Here is a 26713-nt window from a genome sequence, read left to right on the forward strand (position 1 = left end):
CTACCACCTTTTATATATATATATATATATACTTGGTCGCCATGACTTACAAACTGTTTTTTTTTCATAAATCCAATGAGCCATAAAATCTTTTTTTCATAAAAAAAACATGATCCAAAAGCAGGTTGTCACTATTTTGAACATGCTAAATCCATCCATGAGGTTGGTTTGGATCAAAACAGCTTGCACTTACACATCCAAAAGATCCAAACTCGTTTGTAATAATGATGTCATTACCAATCTTTTACCCATTTATATATATATATAAACGTTTTTTATTTTAGATGAACCTAGGAAAATCTTGTTTCCTGTTTGGCTACTTGACAACCTTAACATTTCAAAGTTAGAAACTGAGGCGGCGGACAGGACATACAAGCATCCAGAAGTGAGAGAGAAATTTATAGCGCCAAACTCCAAATCGGAAGCAAGAGAAAAGAAGATAGATTTCCCAACCTCCTCCTCTCCTTCACTGCCTCTCTCTCTGGCCCCATGAGTTCAATTGTCAAGAAAGAACTTCCGGTCTCCGGCGACTTCCCGGCGGATTTCAGGCGACCCGGGGATGCCAGCCTGGCAGACTCCTTCATCGATCTCAGCACCAGCAGCGATAGCGACGACGACTGTTTCGCCGGTGGCAAGAGATCTTGGTCTCACGATGAGCCCGGCGGCCGGAAGAGGCAGAAGCACAACGGATTGGGCGTCGTCCTCCCTGCCGGGTTCCTGGATCCTCTGCCGCCGGACTCTGCCGTGTTGGGTTCTCCGGCGATAGAGGTGAGCGGTCCCGTGGTCGCGGCGACGCCCGTATCGCAGGCCACGCCAGCGAAGCCGAAGCCTTTCAGGCAGTTTTGGAAGGCCGGGGATTATGAGGGGCATGAGATGGTGCATGCGGAGGCGTCTTCGGGTAAGGATTACGCTCGAGTTTGTTTATCGGATTTTCTTTCTTTATGGATTGCTTCTAAGGACGTGCTTATGTTGTTTGCTTTCTTTCCTGTTTCGATTTTGAGAGTTTCTGTTGGTTAGAACCGTATTCATTGTTTTTTAACTCTGCATAATATTGGATTTATCATAGTTTTTCCCCTCTATGTATCGCCTGCAATGATGAGAAAGATGGTTTTAGCAATGTACCGAATTCAGGTAATGCTTGAATTTGTGTTAGAAGATGCAATAAGAAAGAAGGAGCAGCAGTCGGTTTCGGTAAACGTAATGATAGGGAAGAGATTATTGGTTCAGTGTCCTTACTGCTAAAGAAAATGTTTTCGGATTCTATAGGGATTAAAGCTATAGAATCGATTGCTGCGGATTCGTTAGTGGCAGTTAGGGGTGGCAATCGGGTCGGGTTGGCGGGTCAGCATACCTCAACCCGAACCCGAACCCGACCCGTTTATTAAACGGTAAACGGGTCGGCTGTGGCAAACATGAACCCGACCCGTTTAATAAACGGGTAACCCGACACGACTCGCCAACCCATTTAATAAATGTGTTGGGTCGGGTAAACAGGTTTTCAGGTTCGCGGGTCGGGTTGGCGGATCGGGTTGGCAGACGGGTTGGCGGGTCGGGTTGACGGGTTGGCAGGCGGGTTGGCGGGTTGACCCACCCGCCTAACCCGTTTATTAAACGGGCCAGCCGGTTTGGCGGGTTGGCATACCCCCAACCCGAACCCGACCTGTTTAATAAACGGGTTACGCGGGTCGACCCGTTTATTAAACGGGTTGGCTTAAGCCCAACCCGAACCCGCCTAAGAGGCGGGTTGGCGGGTCGGGTTGGCGGGTCGTGTCAGAAATTGCCACCCCTAGTGGCAGTTTTGTTACAGTGTTTTGGGTGGGGGAATGTGGCGGGTAGGGAATCTTCTATAGGTTCGTTTTTGTCTGAATTGAATGCATGGAATTGTTGGATTATGCAGGAGCCTGAGTGGAAACTAGAACCTGTCAATACTGGGTGAATTGGTTTATGTTCTTTTGGGATCAAACGGACTTGCTTTTCTTGACTCCATTGTTCAGAACTCTGGAATCAATGGTTGTAAATGGGTAACTCTTTGTCATCTAAGTAGTGTCATATGAGGATGGCTGGTGGTTGGTTCCATGTGAGACCTTCCTCTTTTGCTTTTACATTAGATTTCTTTAACACCCCTGGGACCTCTAGAGTCCAGGTCCAGTTGGTATTACTTCTCAGTTTACACAAAGAAAATCTGACTAATTTTTTTTCTTTAATAGACTCAAATTCTTTAACATGGTTCATCATTTATAATATACGAAAATAAAGATTGCTTGAATGTTTAATGACAAAAAATAAAACTAACAAATAACTCATCTGCACAGTAGTTGATCATGTCCTGCCTTCGCTAGTGTACCTGGAACCTACAATTGTAATTATTTAGAGGGTGAGTTTAATATTTATAAGCAATAAATGACTTTAACTTACAACTGTGTTGGAATCTAAGCTCTTAATCTGAGTTTAGTTTTCGATACACCGCACAAGGTTTGTATATTTTAAATTTCTCTCTTTAACTCTCTCAATTTAACTCTCACTCACAACAGACTATAATACTAGGTCGGCTATACCGGTCATAGCTGTCTATGGGTGTAGCAATCCATATAAAATACCCCAATTCTACATTGTTCGTTATACTATGAACCATATGCTCTCAATGATCACCAGATCACTAGACACTGCAGTGAAACAACAAGGGGGACTCTACCAGTAGCTAGCCGAGAGCTCACTTTAAAACTCGGCATGGTGCATGCTACATCATAACTATAAATAACTTTCAACCATCAATGATACTGTGTTAATATAAAACTCTAAGTCATATCTTAAGTTCATTACCTTGAACCTTACTCTCAAGCTCGTGTTTCACTCGTTTTCCCACGAGTGCCATTGTAAAATAATTACGACAGGTCTCATTCTCAAAATTGTACTAGGGTTCATGCTTTGTATCATAGTAAACATGTAACGAGATAAAGTCTCTTTATCGTTAAATCGCCGGCGGCCCACTCTCCATGGTGGTTGCACTCTGGTCGCGAACCAGGTAGCTCTTTTTACAGGTCGCCATTTTTTTAAGGGGTTAAGCATGCTAATCTCAATTTAAATTCAAACAACATGACTAAACTCAAGAGACTCAAGGCTAATCACAATTCTCGTTACAATGCATGTCATTCGGAGCGTATAACATAGATATATTGTCAAAAAATAATCTTTCTTTCTAGTATGCATGACATATCACAATCGACATGTGTACACATTCATCTCATTGCAATCATGTTCACACTCAAGAGATACATTTCTAAACATGTAACAAACAATGCTAACATACAATGTAACATGATTTATTTATAACCAGGGTTACCGAAAGTGCTTAGCTAAAAGGGGAAGCGCGCTTCGGAAGCGCGAAACGTCACGCTTCCGAAGCGTGCGGGGAAGCGTCCCTTTTTTTGGGAAGCGTGCTTCCCTTTTATTGGAAGCGCACTTCCCTTTAATGGGAAACACACTTCCCTTTAATGGGAAACACGCTTCCTATCATGCTTTCCCTGTTTTTTTTTTATTTTTTGTATTTTTTATTTTTTATTTTTATTTTTTTCGCTTCCCCCTCGCTTCCGAGACGCTTCCTAGGTCGCTTCCGAGGCGCTTCCCGAATCACTCCTAAGTGGTCTCCCGTTTCCTAAGTTTTTGAAAGTGCCTCGCTTCCCACTCTCGCTTCCTGTATCGTTTCTTGCTCCCACTTCCTCAACTGACAACCATGTTTATAACTAAGGTTACTTATAATATCTCTTACCTTGAATGTGAATGCTGCATTCTAGTCGCAATCAAGTCTCAAGTGACTCTAACAATAGAATCTGATAATCACACAAGCATGTTCATATTAATATATACATTATTTATATTTTGATAAAATACCCCTTTTGAGGTGATCTGGCATATCTCGATTTTTGTGTCCATGGTTTGGTAAAAACCATAGGACAAGAAGATTCTTCTCTGTGATACGAATCCAACGCATCAAACCTCTCAAAGTGCGGGACGATGAAGGCACCCTCCGAGATCGTCTGCCAATGCGCTCGCCATCACCAGTCACTGCCTCTGGTTGTCCCATCTCGCATCTGGCAGCTAAGGTGTCTTTAGGCAGGTAGGACGTTTCTCTTCAAGTAATCATTATGTACTGCGTTGAAATCACCACATAATTGATTTATTATTAATTGAGTTAGGTTATTTTTGCACCAAATTCCATCACATTCCTGCATCATTTTATTTCATTAATAGCATCCCAGTACATATGAAAGAAACAAAACCAGACGAAATGAGAATGAAACAGAACAAGACAAGACATGACATAACTAGACAAGACCAAACAGGATTAAACATCTAGAGACACAACAACATTGTATCACTCCTCAATTCATTTGAAGCTTGCTTCTCTCCCTGAATCCCTTTGCGTCTGCTGAGGGTGTGGCACATGAGGGACACTTATATTGTATTGGGGCGAAGCTGGAGTATAGGTGGGTGAGGCGAAGGTAATAGTGCGATCATCATTCTTACCTTCTTCCCACAAACTCCTATAAGTTGCCTGTCCTTGGGCCAACCCTGAGCCGCCTCTATTAACTTGTGCAACGTTTCATGCTATCTTTGCGGTCTGAATTGCCGCTCTCCTTGTCTCTTCAACAAAAAACTCTATGGTGAAAAAGGTGAATAGTGTTTCGGGTCTGGATCCTGTACCAGATCCGAATTCTATTCCTGTGTAAGTCTGTTTTTATTTGTATGTTTTTTTTTATTTGTATCCGGGTTCGGATAATACACCAGACCCGACCCGACCCACTGTGTACACTTAAGTGTATTAATATAGGCATTAGGTCACGATTTCTGTTATGAAGAAATCGTCAGTCGCAGCCCCCTTCTCGTAATCCTTTCTTCGTCTCTCTCTCTCTCTCTCGTTTTCTCAATGCAGGTACCAAGGTGGAATTCTAAGATGGTATCAGAGCGGAGATCTGTCTAAGGGCCGGAAAAGGTTCTCGTCAGGTGCAACACGTCTTAATCTTCTTCCTTCAGCGAGCCACCTTCATCTCCTTCAGTCGAACCCATCAACAACTCCTTCAGCGAGTCCTCTCCATCTCCTTCAGCCGAACCCATCAACAACTCCTTCAGCGAGTCCTCTCCATCTCCTTCAGCCGAACCCATCAACAGCCAATCTGAAGCCCTCATCTCTTCTAAACAGGTTCTGACATCCAATCGAAATTTAAATTTTTTTTTTCACCCCTTATCTACTCTTCTTCTTTTCTCTTCTTCTTTCCTCATTCTTCTTCTCTTTCCTGAATTATTCTGTGCACCCACACCTCAAGTGGGTCTGTTTCTCTCTTGGATCTGAGGCTCACGTGAATTCTGTTCACGCGAACCCAAACCGTAAAAGGAGTGGTTGTGTTTCACGTGAATCGCTAAAATCGACTCATGTGAAACACCAGACCAATCACGATTCCTGTTTCTTTTATTGATATTGCCTGTTTGACATTTCTTTATTGCTTGTCTGTTCGATCTTCTTAGGACCACCCTTCTCCTCGTACTTGCACATTCAAATATATGTTTACTGTATAGTTCCCTTCCTGATTCTTATTTCTGCAAATATATTTAACGTGTGAAGGTGTTTTTCACACATCGTTGAATAACAGTTTTCACAAGTTGAACCTGAGTTCCTGCATCCTCTGATTCTGTCAATTTACGACCCTCTGCCCCCCCCCCCCCCCAAAAAAAAAAAACAAAAACAAAAAAAGGTTAGAATTTTTTGTGGATACTTCTGTTGATTCTAATTCTCAATGGATTCTTATCACTCTCAATCAAACCTTTCTTTAAGTTTTCTCAACCAGCTTGTTTCTGAAAAGTTAAACATCTCAAATTTCTTGATTTGGAAGAGACAAATTATTCCTTTCATAAGGAGTTAAGGCCTCTTAGGTCACCTGGATGGAACCACTTTAGTCCCACCAGAATTTATCCCGAGAGAAGAAAAAGATGACCAAGGGGCGAGTTCAATCGTGTATGTCAAAAATGTTGAATTTCTCAGTTGGGAAAGAAAAGATCAATCAGTTGTTGCATACATCACATCAACTCTGTCTCAAGAGATTCTCATTGACATTCCTGACAACTGTACAACGCTATAACTCTGGGAACGACTGGTTCAGACGTATTCGCAGGTTTCTCAAGCAAGAGTGGTTTTTCTAAAAAAGGAATTTCAGTTGCTAAGAAAAGATTCTATGACCATCATGGAATATTTGAACACGATAAAGATTATCACATACCAGCTTGCAGTTATAGGGTGTGCCGTTAGTGATAATGACATGGTGCAACAAACTCTGAGTGGATTGGGATCTGACTACAATATTATAGTTACATCACTACTGTGCCTTCCTGTTCTTCACACCTTCGATGAGTTACGAGCCAAATTGATCCAGTATGAAATGACTCTGAAGGGATTCTTTGAAGAAACTCATAATCATCCAAATACTCAAGAAGTTTTGACCACAGGAGTGACTTATGGTAGAGGATGGGGACGAGAAGGACAAGGGCGAAGTGGACACGGAGGGCGTGGTTTGTTTTCCACTCCAAACATGTCACCTCATGCGCAGGGACCAAGATCCATTCATACTTGCTTCTTTTGTAACAAGAAGGGGCATATCAAGGCGAATTGTTGGCATAATCCAGAGAATAAAGAAAAGGGTCCGCAAACAGAAACCAAAAGAAAGTTCACAAATGAAATGAAATGGGGATCTTCGAAACACGAGCTTTGATTAACAAGAGCAAGTGTCAAGAATGACACTAAAGCATAACCCTTAAAAAGGGTATAACTGGAAAAATAAAAATAAAAATGTATTCTTTATTGATATGAAAAACCAATTGCTTAAGAAGCATTGGAGTAAAATACAAGAGGGGCTGCACCCCTTTATATACACAGCTGAAAGAGGACTCAATAGAGCTGTTGGGCACAGTCCAACAGCTCTATTTAGAGCTGTTGGAATGTGTCAGTCCAACAGCTCTATTAAGAGCTGTTGGACTGTGTCAGTCCAACAACTCTATTGCTAGTCAAGTCTGGACAGGACTTGACTAGCAACAGTCATTCTAGTTCAAACTGAACTAGATGACATAAAGACAAAAAATAAAAATAAAGGAAAAAAAATATAGAAAAGAAAGAAATTAAAAATGTATTTATATATATATAATAATATAATATTATTATATATACATATATGTACAGTTTTACATTTTAACACTCCCCCTCAAACTTACGGTACAATGAGCGAAAGTTTGTCTAAGAGAAAGTGAAACCGGGGAGCAGCGAGAGGCTTTGTAAAGAGGTCTGCTAACTGATATTCTGAAGTGACATATGGCAGATCAATTATCCCGTGTAGATATTCCTCTCTGACGTAGTGACAATCCATTTCGATGTGTTTGGTGCGTTCGTGGAATGTTCTGTTACTGGCAATGTAGATCGCACTTTTGTTGTTACAACACATTTGTGAAGCCTTTGTTGCTTCAACTCCCATGTCAGCAAGCAGTCGTCGGAGCCAAACTACTTCCATGGTCGTGGTTGCCATGACTCTGTATTCAGCTTCGGTGGATGAGAGAGATACCTTCTGCTGCTTTTTACACCTCCACGAGATTAATGATTCCCCTAAAAAGACACAAAAGCCAGTGGTTGAGTGTCTGTTATTGGGATCACCTCCCCAATCAGCATCAGTATATGCAATTAAATCAAGAGAAGAGGAGGAAGATAAGAAAAGTCCTCGTGAAAGAGAGGACTTGATGTATCTGATAATACGCATGACTGCTCCCATATGAACAGAAGTAGGAGCATGTTAAAATTGACTTGCTGTATGAACAACATGTGCTATATCTGGTCTGGTAATGGATAGATAGGAAAGTGCCCCGACAAGCTGTCTGTAAGGAGTAGGGTCTGCAAGAAGTTCTCCATCATCAATCTTCATTTTAACATTAACAACTTCTGGAGTGTCAACTTTCTTATCATCAGTAATACCAGACCTGAAAACAATATCAAAAGCAAATTTAGTCTGAGATAATAAATATCCTCTAGGAGAATAAGCAACTTCAATGCCTAAAAAATATCTCAACAAGCCCAAATCAGTCATTTCAAAATGAGATTTAAGAAGTGTTTTGATTGTTTCAACTCCCTGTTTATCGCTTCCGGTGATGATCATATCATCCACATAGAGAAGAAGCACAATGATCCCTGCATCAGAATTCTTAATAAACAAAGCAGTGTCAGTTAAACAGAATTGAAAACCAATATCAATCATAACACGACTAAACCTATCATACCAAGCTTTTGGTGCTTGTTTAAGTCCATAAAGAGCTTTTTCTAAGCGAAGGACTTTACCCTTAGGAATACTTAGACCAGGAGGGGGTTCCATATATACTTCTTCAACTAGCTTTCCATTTAAAAAAGCATTTTTGACATCCATTTGAAAAATAGACCATTTTTTGATAGAAGCTAAGGCAATTAAGGTTCGGACAGTAGTCATACGAGCCACCGGAGCAAAGGTTTCTTCATAATCAATCCCATATTCTTGGGCATAACCTTTGGCTACTAAACGGGCTTTATATCTTTCAAGCGTACCATCACTCTTGGTTTTAATTTTATAAACCCATCGACATCCTATAGTTTTCTTCCCTGGAGGAAGATCTTGAATATTCCATGTAGAAGCCTTTTCAAGTGCATCTAATTCAACTTTCATGGCTTCTATCCATTTGATATCATTTTTTGCTTGAAAATATGTGGATGGTTCTTCATATGAGTGAATTAATGCAATAACTGCCCTATATGTGGGTGAGAAAGACTCGTATGATACAAACTTTTCTGGAGGCCTCGAGATTCGGGATGATTGTCTAGTTGGAATGTTAGAATATTTCTCAAGTGCACATGGAGTATTAGACTCTTGTCGCCTGGAATATTGAATACTAGTATCTCTATGAACTTTTTCATTTTCAACATTAAGATCAATAATTCTTGGATCATCATCAAAGTTACAATCAAGGTCATATTCATCAGATGTTGATGTTAGATCTAGCAAAAAGGAGTACTCAGTGACGTCTTTTAATTTTCTAAAATCAAAGAAGCTCTCCTTTTCAAGAAAGGAAACATTTCTAGACACATATAGTTTATTATTTTTGAAGTCAAAACATCTATAACCTTTCTGGTTTTCAGCATATCCTAAAAAGGCACAGGGAATCGCACGAGGGGAAAGTTTATCATTTTTGTCAGTAAATATGAAACATTTGCACCCAAATATTCTTAATCTAGAGTAGTCTGGAGAAATGTTCATAAGTTTTTCAATGGGAGTGATATTTTGTAACGAAGAAGATGACATCCTATTAATGAGATAGGTGGCAGTTAAGGCAGCTTCTGCCCAAAAGTCTTTAGGGACTTGATTTGCTATTAATAAAGTTCTAGTGGTTTCTATAATATGGCGATGTTTTCGTTCTGCCAGTCCATTTTGTTGAGGTGTATAAGGACAAGATCTTTGATGTGTGATGCCATGCAATTTAAGATAATTTTGAAAATCTGTGGATAAAAACTCTCCCCCTGAATCTGTGCGAAAAATAGTAATATCATTTTGAAATTTGTTTTTAACCATATTATGAAAAGTTTGAAAGTATGAAAATACTTCAGACTTATGTTTAAGAAAGTACATCCACGTATGTCGAGAGAAATCATCGACAAAAATAACATAGTAAACAAATCCTCCTTTAGAAATTACTGGTGGAGAACCCCAAACATCCGAGTGTATTAATTCAAGTGGTCTTGAAGAGAAAAAGGTTCTGTTCTGAAATGGTAATCTTTTCATTTTGCCGAGAATACAATCTTTACAATCAAATGATTCAGAGTTACAAAATTTCCCTAGATTTGGAAAATGTTGGATTTTGGCTATATGTGGGTGACCAAGTCTCTTATGCCACAGTTCCAACTCTATTTTTTGAATATTATAACAAAAAGCTTTCTTCGGCATTTCCAAAAAATCCATGTAATAGAGTCCTCCTTCTCTATGGCCTTCCCCAATCAGCTTGCCTGACTGGCGATCCTGTACCCAACAACCATGAGAAGAAAAAGAAATATTACACCCATAATCAGAAATTTGAGATACAGATAAAAGATTTAAATTTAATTTGGGAACATGTCTAATTTCTGGAATAAAAAAATTTTTTGTTTTATAAATTTTTTCAAAATCTCCTATTCCTTCTATTTCAAGAGAAGTCCCATCAGCAGTAAAGACCTTTGACACACTTGTTTTATTTTTAACACATTTGGATAGACTTTGATTATTTGGGGTCATATGAAAAGATGCACCAGAGTCAAGAAGCCAAGAAATTTTACCTAAATCAGAAAAAGATGAGGCTGCTGCGCCGGTTGAAGCTTCAGATGAGGAAGAGGCACCTTTGATGAGAGGCTGAAGGATCTCCATTAGTTGGGCCAGGGAAACTGGTGCATCCTGATCTTTAGGCTCCGATCCAGCAATTGTAGCTCTTTTTTCTCTCAGCTCCTTAAGTTTGGGACATTGTGGCCTGTAGTGTCCCGGTTCATGACAGTGATGACAAATAACTTTCTTCTTATCATAGTCACCATTTTGTCGGTTAAAGTGAGGAGGCCTATATGATCGAACATGATTCCCTGGTCTAGACACGGCTAAAACAGAATCATCTTCAATTTTTAAAGAACCTTTCCGGAGACGATTTTCTTCCATTGTTAACTCTTCAATAGTTTCAACAATAGAAGGAATTTTTTTTCCGGTGAAGTAGGGCCGATTTAGTGGTTTCAAATTCCGGCCTTAATCCAGTGATAAACTGGTAAAAATGTTCAACATCGAGTTGTTTCTGACGAAGCTCGATGTCTTCGGCACAATGCCACTTTGGTTCTAAAAGGGAAAGTTCTTCCCAAAGTTCGGACAACCCATTGTAATATTCACGAATAGTTTTGTCTCCTTGTGTCATCTTTCGAACTTTTTCTTGGAGGTTGCACACGTGTGCAATATCTTTAAGGGAATACATATTCTTAAGGTATTCCCATGCCTTATCGGCATGATCAAATTTGGCAAGACTTGAGCATTTTTTAATGTCAACGCTATTGATAAGCCATGACATTATCTTCGCATGAGATATTCTCCATTCTTTCCATTTCTTCTCGTATGAGGCAATAGCCTTGATTTTCTCTTCTTCCGATAGAGGGACGTCTTTATCTCCCTCCTTTTTAGTAAGAGATAGCTTAGGTTCCGAATCGGAACCATCCACAATCCCCCATAAGCCTTTTCCCCATATATGGTGCTTCATGATTGAAGCCCATGTTACATAGTTCGTATCGCTTAGTTTCATAGGCATGATGGTGACTTTATCATTGTCATCCATCGATTACAAGGAGAGAAAGAATAGGGATAGAAGAGAAACAAGAAGGAAAATGAGAAAGAAAGAAAAAAAAACAATACAACAAGATGTGAAATCTTCTCCAATGAAGCGATAAAACACTTCTCTTCAAGTGGCGAACACTTTTGCAAACGGGCACGGAAACCGAGGCAGCTTTTCCTCAAGATTTAGTACTTCCGCGGCTCTGATACCATGAAATGAAATGGGGATCTTCGAAACACGAGCTTTGATTAACAAGAGCAAGTGTCAAGAATGACACTAAAGCATAACCCTTAAAAAGGGTATAACTGAAAAAATAAAAATAAAAATGTATTCTTTATTGATATGAAAAACCAATTGCTTAAGAAGCATTGGAGTAAAATACAAGAGGGTCTGCACCCCTTTATATACACAGCTGAAAGAGGACTCAATAGAGCTGTTGGGCACAGTCCAACAGCTCTATTGCTAGTCAAGTCTGGACAGGACTTGACTAGCAACAGTCATTCTAGTTCAAACTGAACTAGATGACATAAAGACAAAAAATAAAAATAAAGGAAAAAAAATACAGAAAAGAAAGAAATTAAAAATGTATTTATATATATACAATAATATAATATTATTATATATACATATATGTACAGTTTTACATTTTAACAACAAATACCAGAGACAATGAAGAAATTAAAGATTTGTTGATATCTGCCTTGTCAGAGTTAAAATTGAAGCAGAGTGATGAAGGCACATGGTTTGTCGATTCAGGGGCAGCAACTCATGTAACCGGCGATGCAGGTAAAATTTCTAACCCTATTCCTTATTTCGGAAAAAGTAAGATTGTCACTGGAGACGGATTCCACCATCCTGTTTCTCATGTTGGAAAGACTGTCATTCCCATGTCACATTCCACTCTTACTCTTTCTGACGTTCTTCATGCTCCTGACATTAAGAAAAATATTGTCTCTGTCTCTAAATTTATTGATGATAATAATGCTTCAGTTGAATTCACTCTCTTCTCTGTGCAGGTCAAGGACCTACGCACGAGGGAAACATTCGCTAAAGGAAAGAGACGAGGCAACATGTATGTCTTTGAAGAAGCTCCATGTCATGATGTTCGCCCTGCTCACCTGATTTCGAAGCCTTCGTTAGAGTCGTGTTCATCCTCTTCTTCCAGTGTTTTTAGTATCTCTGAATGTAATAAGCCATTCTTATGTCATAGTCGGTTAGGACATTGTGGGAGTCATTTTATTGAGAAACTTGTTTCTAATAATCTCATTCCAAAAGAAAGTCTTAATGGGGATGAGAGTAGTCATAAATGTTCTAGTTGTCTTTCATGTAAGAGTCATGTATTGCCTTTCCATTCTATTAATAAGAGAGCTTTAAAACCTTTTGAAATTATTTGTTCTGATGTGTGGGGACCTGCCCCAATTGTCTCTGGGTCTGGAAGCAGATATTATCTAATCTTTGTTGATAGTTATTCTCGATACACTTGGATATATTTCATAAAAAATAAGTCAGAAGTCTTCTCTTTGTTTCAAAACTTCCTTTCCTTGGTCAAAAATCAATTTTTTGAGTCCATTCAATTTTTCCAATGTCATGGAGGTGGAGAATTCTCATCCCGTGATTTTATTTCTTTTTTTCGAAATAACGGAATAGGAAGAAGGGTGTCCTGCCCATGGTTGTCAGTTGAGGAAGTGGGAGCGGGAAGCGATACGGGAAGCGGGAGCGGGAAGCGGGAAGCGGGAAGCGAGGCACTTTCAAAATTTTAGGAAGCGGGGAAGCGTGGGACCACTTAGGACCGATTCGGGAAGTGTCTCGGAAGCGACCTCGGAAGCGCCTCGAAAGCGAGGGGGAAGCGAAAAAAATAAAAATAAAAAATAAAAAATACAAAAAAATTGAAAAAAACAAGGGAAGCATGGGGGAAGCGAGGAGGAAGCGTGGGGGAAGCGTGATGGGAAGCGCGCTTCCCATTAAAGGGAAGCGCGTCCCCCATTAAAGGGAAACGCGTCCCCCATTAAAGGAAAACACGCTTCCCAAAAAAGGGGATGCTTCCCCCCACGCTTCGGAAGCGCGACGTTTCGCGCTTCCGAAGCGCGACGTTTCGCGCTTCCGAAGCGCGCTTCCCCTTTTAGCTAGGCGCTTCCGGTAACCCTGGTCCTGCCCTCACACTCCTCAACAAAATGACATTGTTGAACGAAAACATAGACATATTGTTGAAAGTGTCATGAGTATGCTTCATGACAGCAATCTTCCCATCAACCTATGGACATAAGCTTTTCATTCTGCCGTGCATGTGATAAATACATTGCCCATGGTCGTTCTGGAAAGTAAGTCTCCTTATCACTGTCTCTTTGGATCTCATCCTAGTTATCATGATCTGCGTGTTTTTGGATGTGTTTGCTATATGCATATTGATCGGTCCCTGAGAAACAAGTTTCAGGACAAGGCCCAGAAGTGTAGGTTTGTGGGATACATAGATGACTACAAAGGATATCGTTGTTATGATCCCACCAACAAACGCATCAGAATCTCAAGAAATGTTGTCTTTGATGAACAAAATTTTGATGACAAAGCTGATGCAACGAATATACCAACTGAAGTTTACTATCCTTGGTTGAGTTCAGAACTTTTTGCTGGCTCCAATGAAGCATGTTCATCAGATTGCGTGCAACAAGAATAAGAGATGTCTGAGAACACTGAGACGTCGGGGCCACAGAATTCAGAGAAAGTACCGGGCAGATACAAAGCATTGTCTATTCTAGACAGAGACCAACAACATTAAGCCATTCAGATCATGTCTCAGTCAGCAATCCGACTCCTTCTCACACTCTTGAGGTCAGAAAATCAAGCTGCATACGACATCCCATTGACAGGTGGGTTAGCTATAACAACTTCTCCTTGGATCTTCAACTCTTTTTAACTGCTCTCAATAAGGAAGATGAGCCCACTATGTACTATCAGGCAGCCACTTCTACCAAGTGGGTAGAAGCCATGAATGATGAAATGCAAGCTTTGCATGAATGTGGAACCTAGGTAGTTGTTTCCAGACCACCTGACAAAAATGTTGTTGGATGTAAATGGGTCTACAAGATAAAGTACAAGCCAGATGAAACCATTAAACGATACAAGGCAAGGCTCGTGGCAAAAGGATTCACTCAAGAAGCAGGGCAAGACTATGATGAGACTTTTAGTCCAGTTGTAAGAATGGGAACAATTCAAATTATTATTTCTCTGGCTATTGAACATGGATGGAAGTTGAGTCAGCTTGATGTAAAAAATGCTTTCTTGCATGGGGACTTGAAGGAGGAAGTGTACATGGAGCAACCTCCTGGATATCAAGAACAAAATTGTAAAACTCATATGTGCAGGTTAAAAAGAGCTATCTATGGTCTGAAGCAAGCATCTCGCTCTTGGTTTGACAGCTTCTCACTAGAGATTCAGAAACATGGATTTTCACGTTCCATGCTGGACCACTCATTGTTTATTTTCAGAAGTCAGACTGTGACCACTCTGTTATTAATATATGTCGATGATATTGTTATCACAGGAAACTCTGCGGCCCACATCCAAGAAGTAAAAGACTTACTAGGTCAGAGGTTCAAAATGAAAGATCTTGGAGCTCTACGCTATTTTCTTGGTGTAGAAGTTGATAATCAGGCTCATGGCTTGACACTCACTCAGCACAAGTATACCGTAGATGTTCTCAGCAAGGCAGGCATGAAAGACTGCAAACCTCTGGGAACTCCGAGCGTGCTTCATCAAAAACTTAGCGCTCATGATGAAAATCTGTGTGATGACCCCACCAGGTATCGAAGCATAATAGGAATGTTACAGTACCTCGCATTCACTAGACCTGATATTGTTTATTCAGTCAATCAAGTGTCTTAATTTATGCATGCGCCACGTACTGGACATATGGAAGCTGCCAAGAGAATCCTTAGATATCTGAAAGGGACTATTGGGGATGGATTGACATACTCACCACAGTCATATGGCAAAGATGATCATAGATTCACTGTATATTGTGATGCAGACTGGGCAGGAGATCCTGATGAACGAAGATCTATATCAGGACATTGTGTCTTCATTGAAAGAAATTTAGTCTCTTGGAGCAGTAGAAAACAAAAGGCTATCGCTAGATCAAGTACTGAGGCTGAGTATAGATCTATGCCTGCTGCTACTGCCGAAGTCACATGGATCAGACATCTACTGACTGAAGTAGGAGAAAAGATCTCCCACACTATCTTGCTATGTGACAACCAAAGTGCTATAAACATGTCATTCAATCCAGTACATCACAGTCGTGCTAAGCACATTGAGATTGACCAACACTTTGTGAGACAGAAAGTTGAAGAAAAAGAGATTGAGCCTGAGTTCGTCAATACTGAAAGACAAGTTGCGGACCTATTTACGAAAGGGTTAACCAAGGATCGTTTTTGGACGCTTAAAGGCAAGTTGTGCATGGTCCATAACCATGATCAACTTGAGGGGGGGGGGTGAAAAAGGTGAATAGTGTTTCGGGTCTGGATCCTGTACCAGACCCGAATTCCATTCCTGTATAAGTCTGTTTTTATTTGTATGTTTTTTTTTTATTTGTATCCGGGTTCGGATAATACACCAGACCTAACCCGACCCACTGAGTACACTTAAGTGTATTAATATAGGCATTAGGTCACGATTTCTGTTATGAAGAAATCGTGAGCCGCAACCCCCTTCTCGTAATCCTTTCTTCGTCTCTCTCTCGTTTTCTCAATGCAGGTACCAAGGTCGCATGGCTAGTCCGAGACATGTGTCGACCCCCTGCACTAGCCATCTTGGACTTTCCACGAGACACAAAGTACACACCTGGGGATGCTCTCCTTCCGGCTCCTCCTCAAACCCTCAATGCAGGTACCAAGGTCGCATGGCTAGTCTGAGACATGTGTCGTCCCCCTGCACTAGCCATCCTGGACTTTCCACGAGACACAGAGTACGCACCTGGGGATGCTCTCCTTCCGACTCCTCCTCAAACCGTCATCAAGTCCCTCACCGTTCGCCCACGTACTGACCGATTTCTCTAACGGTAGGACTGCTGAGTCCCTCGCCCGTAGGACTCTAACTGTCGCCCTTGAGTAGTGTCAAGGTGGTGTACCGGAGGGTCGTTTTGCCGGTACACGTCTCCTTGCTCGGCTATGATATAGACTGGCGGGGGCCGTGGTGTCAACTCTCGTACAATTTGAGTTATGCTTGCCATGACTCCAGTAGCCAATCCCATCACTGCGATAAATTCTTCTCTCCTTAGTATTGACGGTTCAGGAAGTCCTTACGTCCTAGGGTCTCTGTGGTTATCGTGCTCGTTAGCCATTCCTAATTATAAAACAACATAGTCACTATTATGTTTTTAGCGAACAAAGACTTATACTATATTTTATGTCATTGAACTTGTTATGAATGATGTATCTTCTGTGTAAACCTGACTTTAATAGTAACACCCCGATCCGGGACCTCTAGAGTCCAGGTCCGGTTGATATTACTTTTCAGAGGGAAAATATACAGAGTTCGCACAAAGAAAATATGACTAATATTATTTTTTACTTACCTTTTATAATTTATCAGTCACTACAGTTGTACATATACCGATGTAATGAGATATTGCAGAAATATAAAGAGTGCATACAAGCACTTACAACAATGAAAAAGAGACAATATCACAAGTCCACAAAGGGACAATACAAGCACAAGCCTTAAAGAAGGCAACAATATAAAAGCCTCTTATTGAGAAGAGAGAGAGCTCTCAAGAATGAATCACATACAAGGGGATCACCCCTATTTATACAAAAGGGAGAGGAGAGAAGGGGAGGCAAAATGCCTAAAAAGGAGAGCCCAAAAGGGGGCTCCCATGGAGTCGTTGGGAGCCCCCAACGGTCACATTTGTGACCGTTGGGGGCTCCAACGACTCTATGGTTGGAGCCCCTTTTGTGATATAAAAAATACAAAAAATAAATGAAAAAAAGAAAAAAGAAAAAATACATTTTAACAAAATCTGAAAATAGTTGTTTTCTAAAACAACTAGTGAAATGACAAAAATACCCCTATCGGGTATTGATGTAATAAACAGAATATATATATATATATATATATATATATATATATATATAAGATACATTTTAACACCCCCCCTCAAACTTTACGGGGAAATAACGGAAAGTTTGCCAAGAAGAAACATGAAGCGAGGAGCCGGAAGAGCTTTAGTGAAGAAGTCCGCCAACTGATATTCGGAAGTGACATAGGGAAGAGCAATAGTTCCTCACAAGAATTCGTCACGAACATAGTGGCAATCCATTTCGATATGTTTTGTACGCTCATGAAAAGTATGATTGCTCGCAATATAGATGACACTCTTGTTGTCGCAACATAGCTTTGAGGCTTCGGTAATATCAACTCCCATGTCTTTAAGCAAACTGCGAAGCCACACAAGTTCTATTGTCGTGGTTATCATAGCCCGGTACTCAGCTTCAGTGGATGATAGTGAAACTTTCTGCTGCTTCTTGCATCGCCAGGCAATCAAAGAGTCTCCTAAAAAAACACAAAAACCAGTAGTTGAGACTCGATCATTGGGATTACCTCCCCAATCTGCATCAGTGTAAGCAAGAAGATTCAAGGAAGAAGAGGAGGATAGAAATAGCCCTTTATTGATGGTATTTCGAATGTAGCGGATGATTCGGAGAATGGCACTCATATGCACAGTTGTAGGAGCATGCTGAAATTGGCTAACAGAGTGAACCGCATGAGTGATATCTGGTCTGGTGATGGTTAAATAGGTAAGAGACCCAATGAGTTGTCTGTAAGGTGTGGGATCTTCCAGAAGAACCCCATCCTCCAACCGCAATTTGGCATTAATAACCTCGGGAGTCTCTACTTTCTTATCATCAGAAATCCCAGACTTAGAACATATATCCGCAGCAAGCTTCATCTGTGACAAAATATATCCTCTAGGAGAATATGCAACTTCAATTCCAAGAAAATATCTGAGAAATCCTAAGTCAGACATATCAAAATTATTTTTTAACATATTTTTAACATCAATAATACTATTTTGATCATTCCCAGTGATAATCATATCATCAACATAAAGCAACAAAATTACGATACTAGAACCTGCATGTTTAACAAAAAGAGCAGTGTCAGTATAACAAGAGTGAAATCCTAACTTTATCATGATATCACTGAAACGATCATACCAAGCCTTAGGCGCTTGTTTAAGGCCATACAATGCCTTCAAAAGCCGAAGAGTTTGACCTTGCTTAATATTTATTCCGGGTGGCGGGTCAATATAAACTTCTTCACTTAAACTTCCATTTAAAAAAGCATTTTTTACGTCAAGTTGATAAATAGGCAATTTTTTGGTTGATGCAACAACTATTAAGGTCCTGACACTAGTCATTCGAGCTACGGGAGCGAATGTTTCTTCGTAATCAATGCCATATTCTTGGGAGTATCCCTTAGCCACTAATCTAGCTTTATATCGTTCTAAAGAGCCATCGCTTTTTGTTTTAACTTTGAAGACCCAGCGACAACCAATAGGTTTTTTGTGTGAGGGTAGAGTAACTATTTCCCAAGTATTGGCCTTTTTTAATGCATTAAGTTCAACTTGCATTGCTTCAACCCAATGAGGTATCGATTTAGCTTGATTATAGTGTGTTGGTTCAAAATAAGAATGTAGGGTTATCAAACATGCCCGATAGTTGGGAGTTAAGGAATCATAGGATACAAACCTATTTGGGGGTATTGATATTCTAGAAGAATGCCTAACTTGTGGTTCCTCAGTGGATTTCGAAATTTGAGAGTATTTTTCGAGGGCACTAATAGGATTTTCTTGATTTCTTCTTGAGTAAACATTTATATTCAAATCACTATCATTTGAGGGAGTTATGTCAAGAGGGGATACCTCATGAGAATGATCAATGTTTTCAAGAAAATCTTCTTGTATGTCATCAATAAGGTCATGTAAGAATATATAGTCAATTTCATTTGTTTCTTCTAGTTTATCAAAACTGTTTTCTTCTTCTAGAAATGTTACATTTTTTTGAAATATATAGTTTATCATTCTTAAAATCATAACATCTATACCCTTTTTGATTTTCACCATATCCTAAAAAAACACATTCAATTGCTTTTGGAGATAACTTATCTCTTTTATGTAATAGGACAAAACATTTGCAACCAAAAATACGAAGACGATTGAAATCGGGTGAAAATTTAAAGAGTTTTTCATAGGGAGAAACATTTTTTAACTTAGAAGAGGGCATTCTATTGATTAGATAGGTTGAGGTTAGAACGGCTTCGGCCCAAAACTTCTTTGGAATATTTCTAGAAATAAGTAATGTTCTAGTGGTTTCTATAATGTGCCTATGTTTCCTTTCCGCTAGGCCATTTTGTTGGGGAGTCCTAGGACATGACTTTTGATGGCAAATGCCATTTTGGGTTAAATAGTTTTGGAATTCATGAGACAAGTACTCGCCACCGGAATCGGATCTTAACATGGATATGTTACTTTGGAATTGGTTTTGAACTTTTTTATGAAAATCTTTAAAGAAAGCAAATACTTTCGATTTATGACTAAGGAAATAAATCCAAACATATCGAGTAAAGTCATCAATAAATGTAACATAATACGAATAACCCCCTTTAGACATAACCGGAGAGGGCCCCCACACATCCGAATGCACCAATTCAAAAGGCCTTGATGAAAAAAAAGTTCTATTTGGAAAAGGAGTAGACTTAATTTTTCCAAAAATGCAATCTTTGCGATTAATTTCTTTTTCCTTACAAAATTTGTTTCCAAAAGGAAAGAGATACATTTTAGAATAACTTGGATGACCAAGTCTTTTATGCCAAGTTTCCATGCTTTTCTCTTGGACATAAGAAAAAAAAAAATTTGTAGGGAGATCAAGATGGTCCATATAATAGAGGTCTCCCTTTCTATGGCCTTGCCCAATCCGCTTCCCGGACCGGAGATCCTGCACAAAGCAACCATTAGATGAGAAAGATATTTCACATCCATGGTCGGCAATTTGAGAAACCGAAAATAGGTTTAAATTTAGTTTGGGAACAACTCTTACTTTTGGAACACAAAAATTTTGTGAGTCTTTAAAAGAGTCAATACTTGAAATTTTCAAAAAGGTTCCATCGGCCGTAGAAACACAAGAGTCCTTTGAATTGGTGCAAACATCAACAAGTGCATCTTCACGAGGGGTCATATGAAAGGAAGCTCCGGAGTCAAGGATCCAAGAATACGTACCGGGTGAAGATGATGAAGCAATAGCCGCACCCGATGTGGAGGAAGAAACTTTTAGCATTTGTTGGAGAGCCATGGATATTTGTCCAAGAGTTTCTTTGATGTCATTGTTCTTGCCTTCATCTTCTTTGGTGGTGGTTTCCTCAAGAGAAGCCACTTTAGGCTTGAAGGTTCCAATAAGCTTTGGACAAGTGGGTCTAATGTGACCCGGCTCATTGCAATAATGGCAAATAATCATTTTTCTTCCTCCATTGTAGTTTCCTTGTTTCCCAAAATGAGGAGGTTTATAGGTTCTAACATTATTACCCGGTTTTGATACGGCAAGAACTTCATCGACATGCTTACTCATGCCAAGCCTTGTCTCCTCTTGAGTGATTTCGGCAATAGCATCCTCAATAGGAGGAAAAATAGATCTATGGAGAAGTGAAGATCTCACTTGCTCAAATTCGGGACGTAGCCCAAAAAGAAATTGGAACAATCGCTCTTGTTCCATTTGTTTTTGCCTTAAATCAATATCTTCCATAGAAACCCATTTTGGCTCCAAGAGAGCCAATTCATCCCATAGTGGGTTTAAAGCACTATAATAGTCTTGAATGCTAGAATCACCTTGCTTGGTGGTTCTAATCTTTTCTTGCAAGAAATAAGCCCTTGCAAGATCCTTTTGGGTATACATACCCTTCATAAAGGACCAAGCCTCATTGGCTCTACGAAATTTAGCTATATTAGCACATACCTTAAGCTCCACATTGTTCATAAACCACGCAAGGATTTTTGCGTGATTGCTTTCCCAATCTTCCACTTCCTTTTGATGACTTTCAATGGCCTTGAGGCGAGCATCTCCTTCAAGAGCCTTTTCTTGACCTTCTTCCATCTTTGTGAGCATAAGCTTAGGTTCCGGAACGGTACCCATGACAAAACCCCAAAGCTTCTTTCCTTTGAGATTATTTTCCATTGCCGATGCCCACATCATATAGTTCTTTCCATTGAGCTTGAAAGATAGGTCAATCTTTGTCTCCATGATGATGCCAAGAAGTGAGAAGATATCCACTAAATATGAAATACACGAACCACACTTTTCCTTCAAGAATCGAGTGGCTCTGATACCATGTAATGAGATATTGCGGAAATATAAAGAGTGCATACAAGCACTTACAACAATGAAAAAGAGACAATATCACAAGTCCACAAAGGGACAATACAAGCACAAGCCTTAAAGAAGGCAACAATATAAAAGCCTCTTATTGAGAAGAGAGAGAGCTCTCAAGAATGAATCACATACAAGGGGATCACCCCTATTTATACAAAAGGGAGAGGAGAGAAGGGGAGGCAAAATGCCTAAAAAGGAGAGCCCAAAAGGGGGCTCCCATGGAGTCGTTGGGAGCCCCCAACGGTCACATTTGTGATCGTTGGGGGCTCCAACGACTCTATGGTTGGAGCCCCTTTTGTGATATAAAAAATACAAAAAATAAATGAAAAAAAGAAAAAAGAAAAAATACATTTTAACAAAATCTGAAAATAGTTGTTTTCTAAAACAACTAGTGAAATTACAAAAATACCCCTATCGGGTATTGATGTAATAAACAGAATATATATATATAAGATACATTTTAACAACCGACCCTATTGTTTGTTCTTCCCTGTATATTGTGTATAGTGTGGTGAAGGCTGAAGCCCCGTTATTATCTTAATAACATGAAACAAGATCTCTTGAATTAGATTTTGTTACTTTATCATGCTGTTGTGTCCAGACCCCAGTAGTTAGTTGTGTCTTCTTAAAGTATTAGTCTTATTACAATTCTAAATTCCTCTCAAAGCTCTCTTGTTTGTTCCTATTATTCTAAGGTTTTATGGTTTCCTAATTATTTAGTTATTTGTTTGAGGCTTACAACGTGGGGCCTCTAATGCGTCACCTTGTCATACTTGTAAGCTGTCTCTCTAAGAAAATTATGACACTGGTGCGAGTATCTATTTTTCAAACAAAGTGGTAGTTGACGTTATAGATATGGACTTATGCTTTTGTCATATATAATTCTACTGGTGTAGCGACACTTTCTCTTTGGTTATATAGGAAATCTATTCCGTGGGATTCTCTACTGTTTTGTTCGCACATTATATATGTCTAACCTTTCTATTTGATAATTCTTTGTTGTAGTTGGCATGGATCATGTTAGGGTTCACCCGAAGTTTTTACATTCAAATGCTACTAGTCACAAATGGGCTTTGGGAGGTACATCATTATCATTTAGAATAATTTTTGGAAGCTTGTCTTGCTCTTATAAAATGGTTTCATAGTCTTTCCACATTTAGAGTTATGTCTCTCACCTACGTGTTGCTTCCACAGCTTTTGCAGAGCTTTTGGACAATTCTCTTGATGAGGTAATCTAACTATACATATTTTGCAATTGTTTCTTCATCACTCATATGTTGGCAGTTTTCTATTCTCACATATTTCCCTATTTCCTAGGTATGCAATGGAGCTACATATGTTAAAGTGGATATGTTGATAAACAAGAAGGATGGAAGTAAGATGCTACTGGTTGAAGGTAGAGACCTGTTTTTCATTGCCTACTTAGATCTGTTGTTGTCTGCAAATTTCCTGGTGTTTGGCTTTACTTAGATGTGACTTTCATCATATGTGTGCTCTTGGTGATGGTATCAAAGATTAAAGTTGTTTCTGACTGTTACCTTATATGCAATCAAATTTCGAGTGATTGGTAGCTGCAAAATCCATAGGTACTGAATCCGTGGTCAAACACGCTGACCGTCCATCGCACGCGTTGATGGACGACCAGCTCAAAACAAAACAAAAAATCACGTTTTTGACGAGTTTTTCCTCCAAAGGGGCATTAACAGCGACAAAATTGTCGCCGCTAATGCTCTGGGAGGAAAAATGAGCACTAGCATCGACAAAAATCGCCGCGAATGACCTTTAGTGGCAATTTTTGTGGCCGCTAATACTCAATTCAGCATTGGCGGTGACAAATTTGTTGCTGCTAATGCCCCTTTGGCAGAAAAACTCGTCAATTTGATGCTTTTTTTTTTTTCATGTGACCGTCCATCAATGCACGTGATGAACAGTCAGTGCGATTGACCACCGATTTAGTACCTAAGCATTTCACAGCTACCAATTTTCCATCAAATTTCTAGGGAATCATGCTTTTCTTGTGAAGCATTTTTTTTAGTCATCTTTGGGCATGTCCTCTTACAGTTCTGGATTGATGATTTTTTTTGAATGCTGCTGCTGCTGCTGCTGCTGTCTATCTAGAAGAGCAGATGAGTCTTAGATGCAATCTGAATACTTGGCAGTGGTTGACATTGCTTTGTTATGCTTTGATTGTAGACAACATCTATGTCACATGGTTATGGGTACGACATGGCAATTTCAAAAGTGCGGGTATGAGGATATGGTTATATATATTAAATATCACATAAATACAAAATAAATTCAAAATGAACTGAATATAATCTAAATATATATGGTATATCTAAAATATATATTATATACTGAAAATATAAAATTATAAACTTAAAATATTATTATAAATTATAAATTGAATACAAACTTGTATGTACGGAGGGTAAAATGGTGTGTCCAGGTGTTGATGTGTGTCGACATGGGGACACACATGTTGACATGGGTATGGAGGTCAAAATGGAGTGTCCGTGTGACATAGGTAGACATTCTTGTTTGTTTTTTGCTATTTTTTTAACTTCAACTATGTTTTTTTTGTCGGTACATCCTTTTGATCTCATATATTTGGTTACTTATAATGGATGTGACATGTAGGAAAGAAAATGCATCAATTTTTGTGTAGTGTAGTTTTTGCTCAATAAAGTTTAAAGATGTGCAGAGGACTGGCTTTATGCAACTGACTTGCACCATTTCAAATATAGCCTGACTAAACTGTTTAATATTCTCATTTTACAATAGTTTCCTGATATTCGTTTCTGTGCAGATGATGGTGGTGGCATGGATCCGGATAAAATGAGGCAATGCATGTCACTTGGATATTCAGCAAAGAGCAAGTTAGCGAATACTATTGGGCAATGTGAGCTATTTTCTTCTTTGTATTACTCATGCTATGCAAACTGTTAGAAGAGGAATGTTCTTAGACATCATTTCTGGATGTAGGCTGCATATCTATCTGTTATCCAGTGGAGCATATATCATTGACTATTGGGTGATGAACTATTTTCATTTGATGAATAGTGTTAAGTGATATGGCTACTTTTTACTAATGAATTATTTCATCACAGCCTTAACAAAGAAATGATTTTTAAAAATATTTGTCATTGGGTGTCTTTTGGTTGACCTTTCACATTCGTCCTTTTAGTTTCATATTTAGTGCTGTTATTTCTGTTCGGTATGTTAAATTTGTTTGCTGATCAAGTGTCTTATCCTTGCCATGCATAGATGGAAATGGTTTTAAAACAAGTACCATGAGGCTTGGAGCAGATGTGATTGTCTTTTCTCGCTATCCTGGGAAAGATGGAAGGAGGTTAGGATTCTAAAGCATGTGATATAAGCTCTCTATGTTATTGTGGTTTTCTATGTCATCTTTTATTCTATCTTGATGAGGATGCATGGGTTCTTTGTCCCTGCCAAAGGGATGATAAGGTCTAGCAGCAAAAATCGTCTCTGATTTCACATATGCTTTCAGCTAATATTTGTATCTTGGCTTTGATTCTCCCTCAATTTGTTTGGCTTGGAGATGTTGTTACCCCTCTCTCTCTCTCTCAAACACACATACACATGCACACACATATACACACAAAAATCAATGTTTCTGGACACTAACATTTACTATTTATGGGGAAATAATTTACTTTTTATAAACATGTTTTCCCAGCCATTTTCATTTTTTAGGAACGTTATTTTTCCAACCATGATCTTGTTGTTGTTTATTGGACATAGATTGTCCTTTGAGTTGAGGCATTGAGTAACTGCAGTCTATCATGCAAAAGATTTATTTATAGATGACAATTCATTGTCAATGTAAACAGTTGTATTAAACAATCTGTTCATAAATGATCTTCGGTGTGTTCCAAGAAAGAAATGATCTTAGGTGTGCCACTTTTCATGGGCCATGAATGAAACCAATTTGTTTCTGGTGTTGATGCCAAGAATTTCCCATTGTATGTCCTTAGCGATATTCATAATTTCCTCCACTTGCTTGTCCTTTATAGTGGGTTGTTGAATTCTGACTAGGTTGGAGTTGTTGGACTAATAAATCTTTTACCTCATGTTGCAAGGGGTACTTCGATCACAAGAATGGATTTGTTATGTCATCTGATTTTCTTTTTATGCTTGTAGGTTTGCCATTTTTTGTTGCTTGATGTTGTATCTGAATTTTGACAGACGTTTAATATGTATTGTCATTGGCCTTTATACTGTGAAAGAATTTATTGAATGGTTCCTCAGCTTTTAATGGTATGTCACTTATTTAAATTTGATTGTGGTGTTGCAGCCCCACACAGAGCATTGGGTTACTTTCCTACACATTCTTGCGGAGCACTGGGAAGGAAGATATAATGGTTCCTATGGTAAGATATTCCTTACTGTTTTCTCATCTCCATATTATGAAGGCCAACTAAAAGGATGTCTTTGATGCTATATGTTTAAAGACTGGGAAAATAAGCAACATGCCTTGAAGTGGTAATTTGTATGCAAATTATGAAAAATCTTGACTCCATTAATGAATGATTTGTTGGTTCTTTTCCAGCATCTATCTTCTTTTTAGGATCTTTGAATTTTATATAAACTTTGCTTCTCGTACAATATATAGAAGTGAAGGCAGTCATGACCCTTCTACATAATTTTATTCAAAAGACATGATATATATGTATATATATATATGTGTGTGTGTGTGTGTGTGTGTGTGTGTGTGTGTGTGTGTGTGTGTGTGTGTGTGTTCTATTAGTCAAATCCAATCCAAACTGTACAAGAATTCATTTATCTCTCTCTCTCTTCAATTTCCTTTTGCATGTTATATTTATTAGTTGTCCTTTTTTAGTAATATTGTAACTCTTGAAATATTCTAGTGTTGAAGAAGTTTATTTTGATTC

General features: G+C 39.1%; 1 protein-coding gene across 2 annotated transcripts in view; it reads left to right on the forward strand.

Moving 5' to 3' along the window:
• Positions 1-357: 357 nt before the first annotated feature.
• The window catches only part of LOC149851462 (protein MICRORCHIDIA 7-like), an 88814-nt gene continuing 62458 nt past the window's right edge, over positions 358-26713 (forward strand). Inside the window, exons 1-7 of one of the 2 annotated variants that reach the window (XM_090000804.1) lie at positions 358-898; positions 22800-22874; positions 22989-23023; positions 23112-23190; positions 24604-24696; positions 25062-25146; positions 26116-26191. In XM_090000804.1, coding sequence (XP_089856930.1) covers positions 490-898; positions 22800-22874; positions 22989-23023; positions 23112-23190; positions 24604-24696; positions 25062-25146; positions 26116-26191 — 852 coding nt within the window. In that variant the 5' untranslated portion in view covers positions 358-489. The remainder of the gene's footprint in view (positions 899-22799; positions 22875-22988; positions 23024-23111; positions 23191-24603; positions 24697-25061; positions 25147-26115; positions 26192-26713) is intronic. The other variant, XM_090000808.1, reaches the window with a different exon arrangement.

This window comes from Nuphar pumila, chromosome 1 (genome assembly GCF_984573655.1).
Source record: "Nuphar pumila chromosome 1, dmNupPumi1.hap1.1, whole genome shotgun sequence".
NCBI lineage: Eukaryota > Viridiplantae > Streptophyta > Magnoliopsida > Nymphaeales > Nymphaeaceae > Nuphar > Nuphar pumila.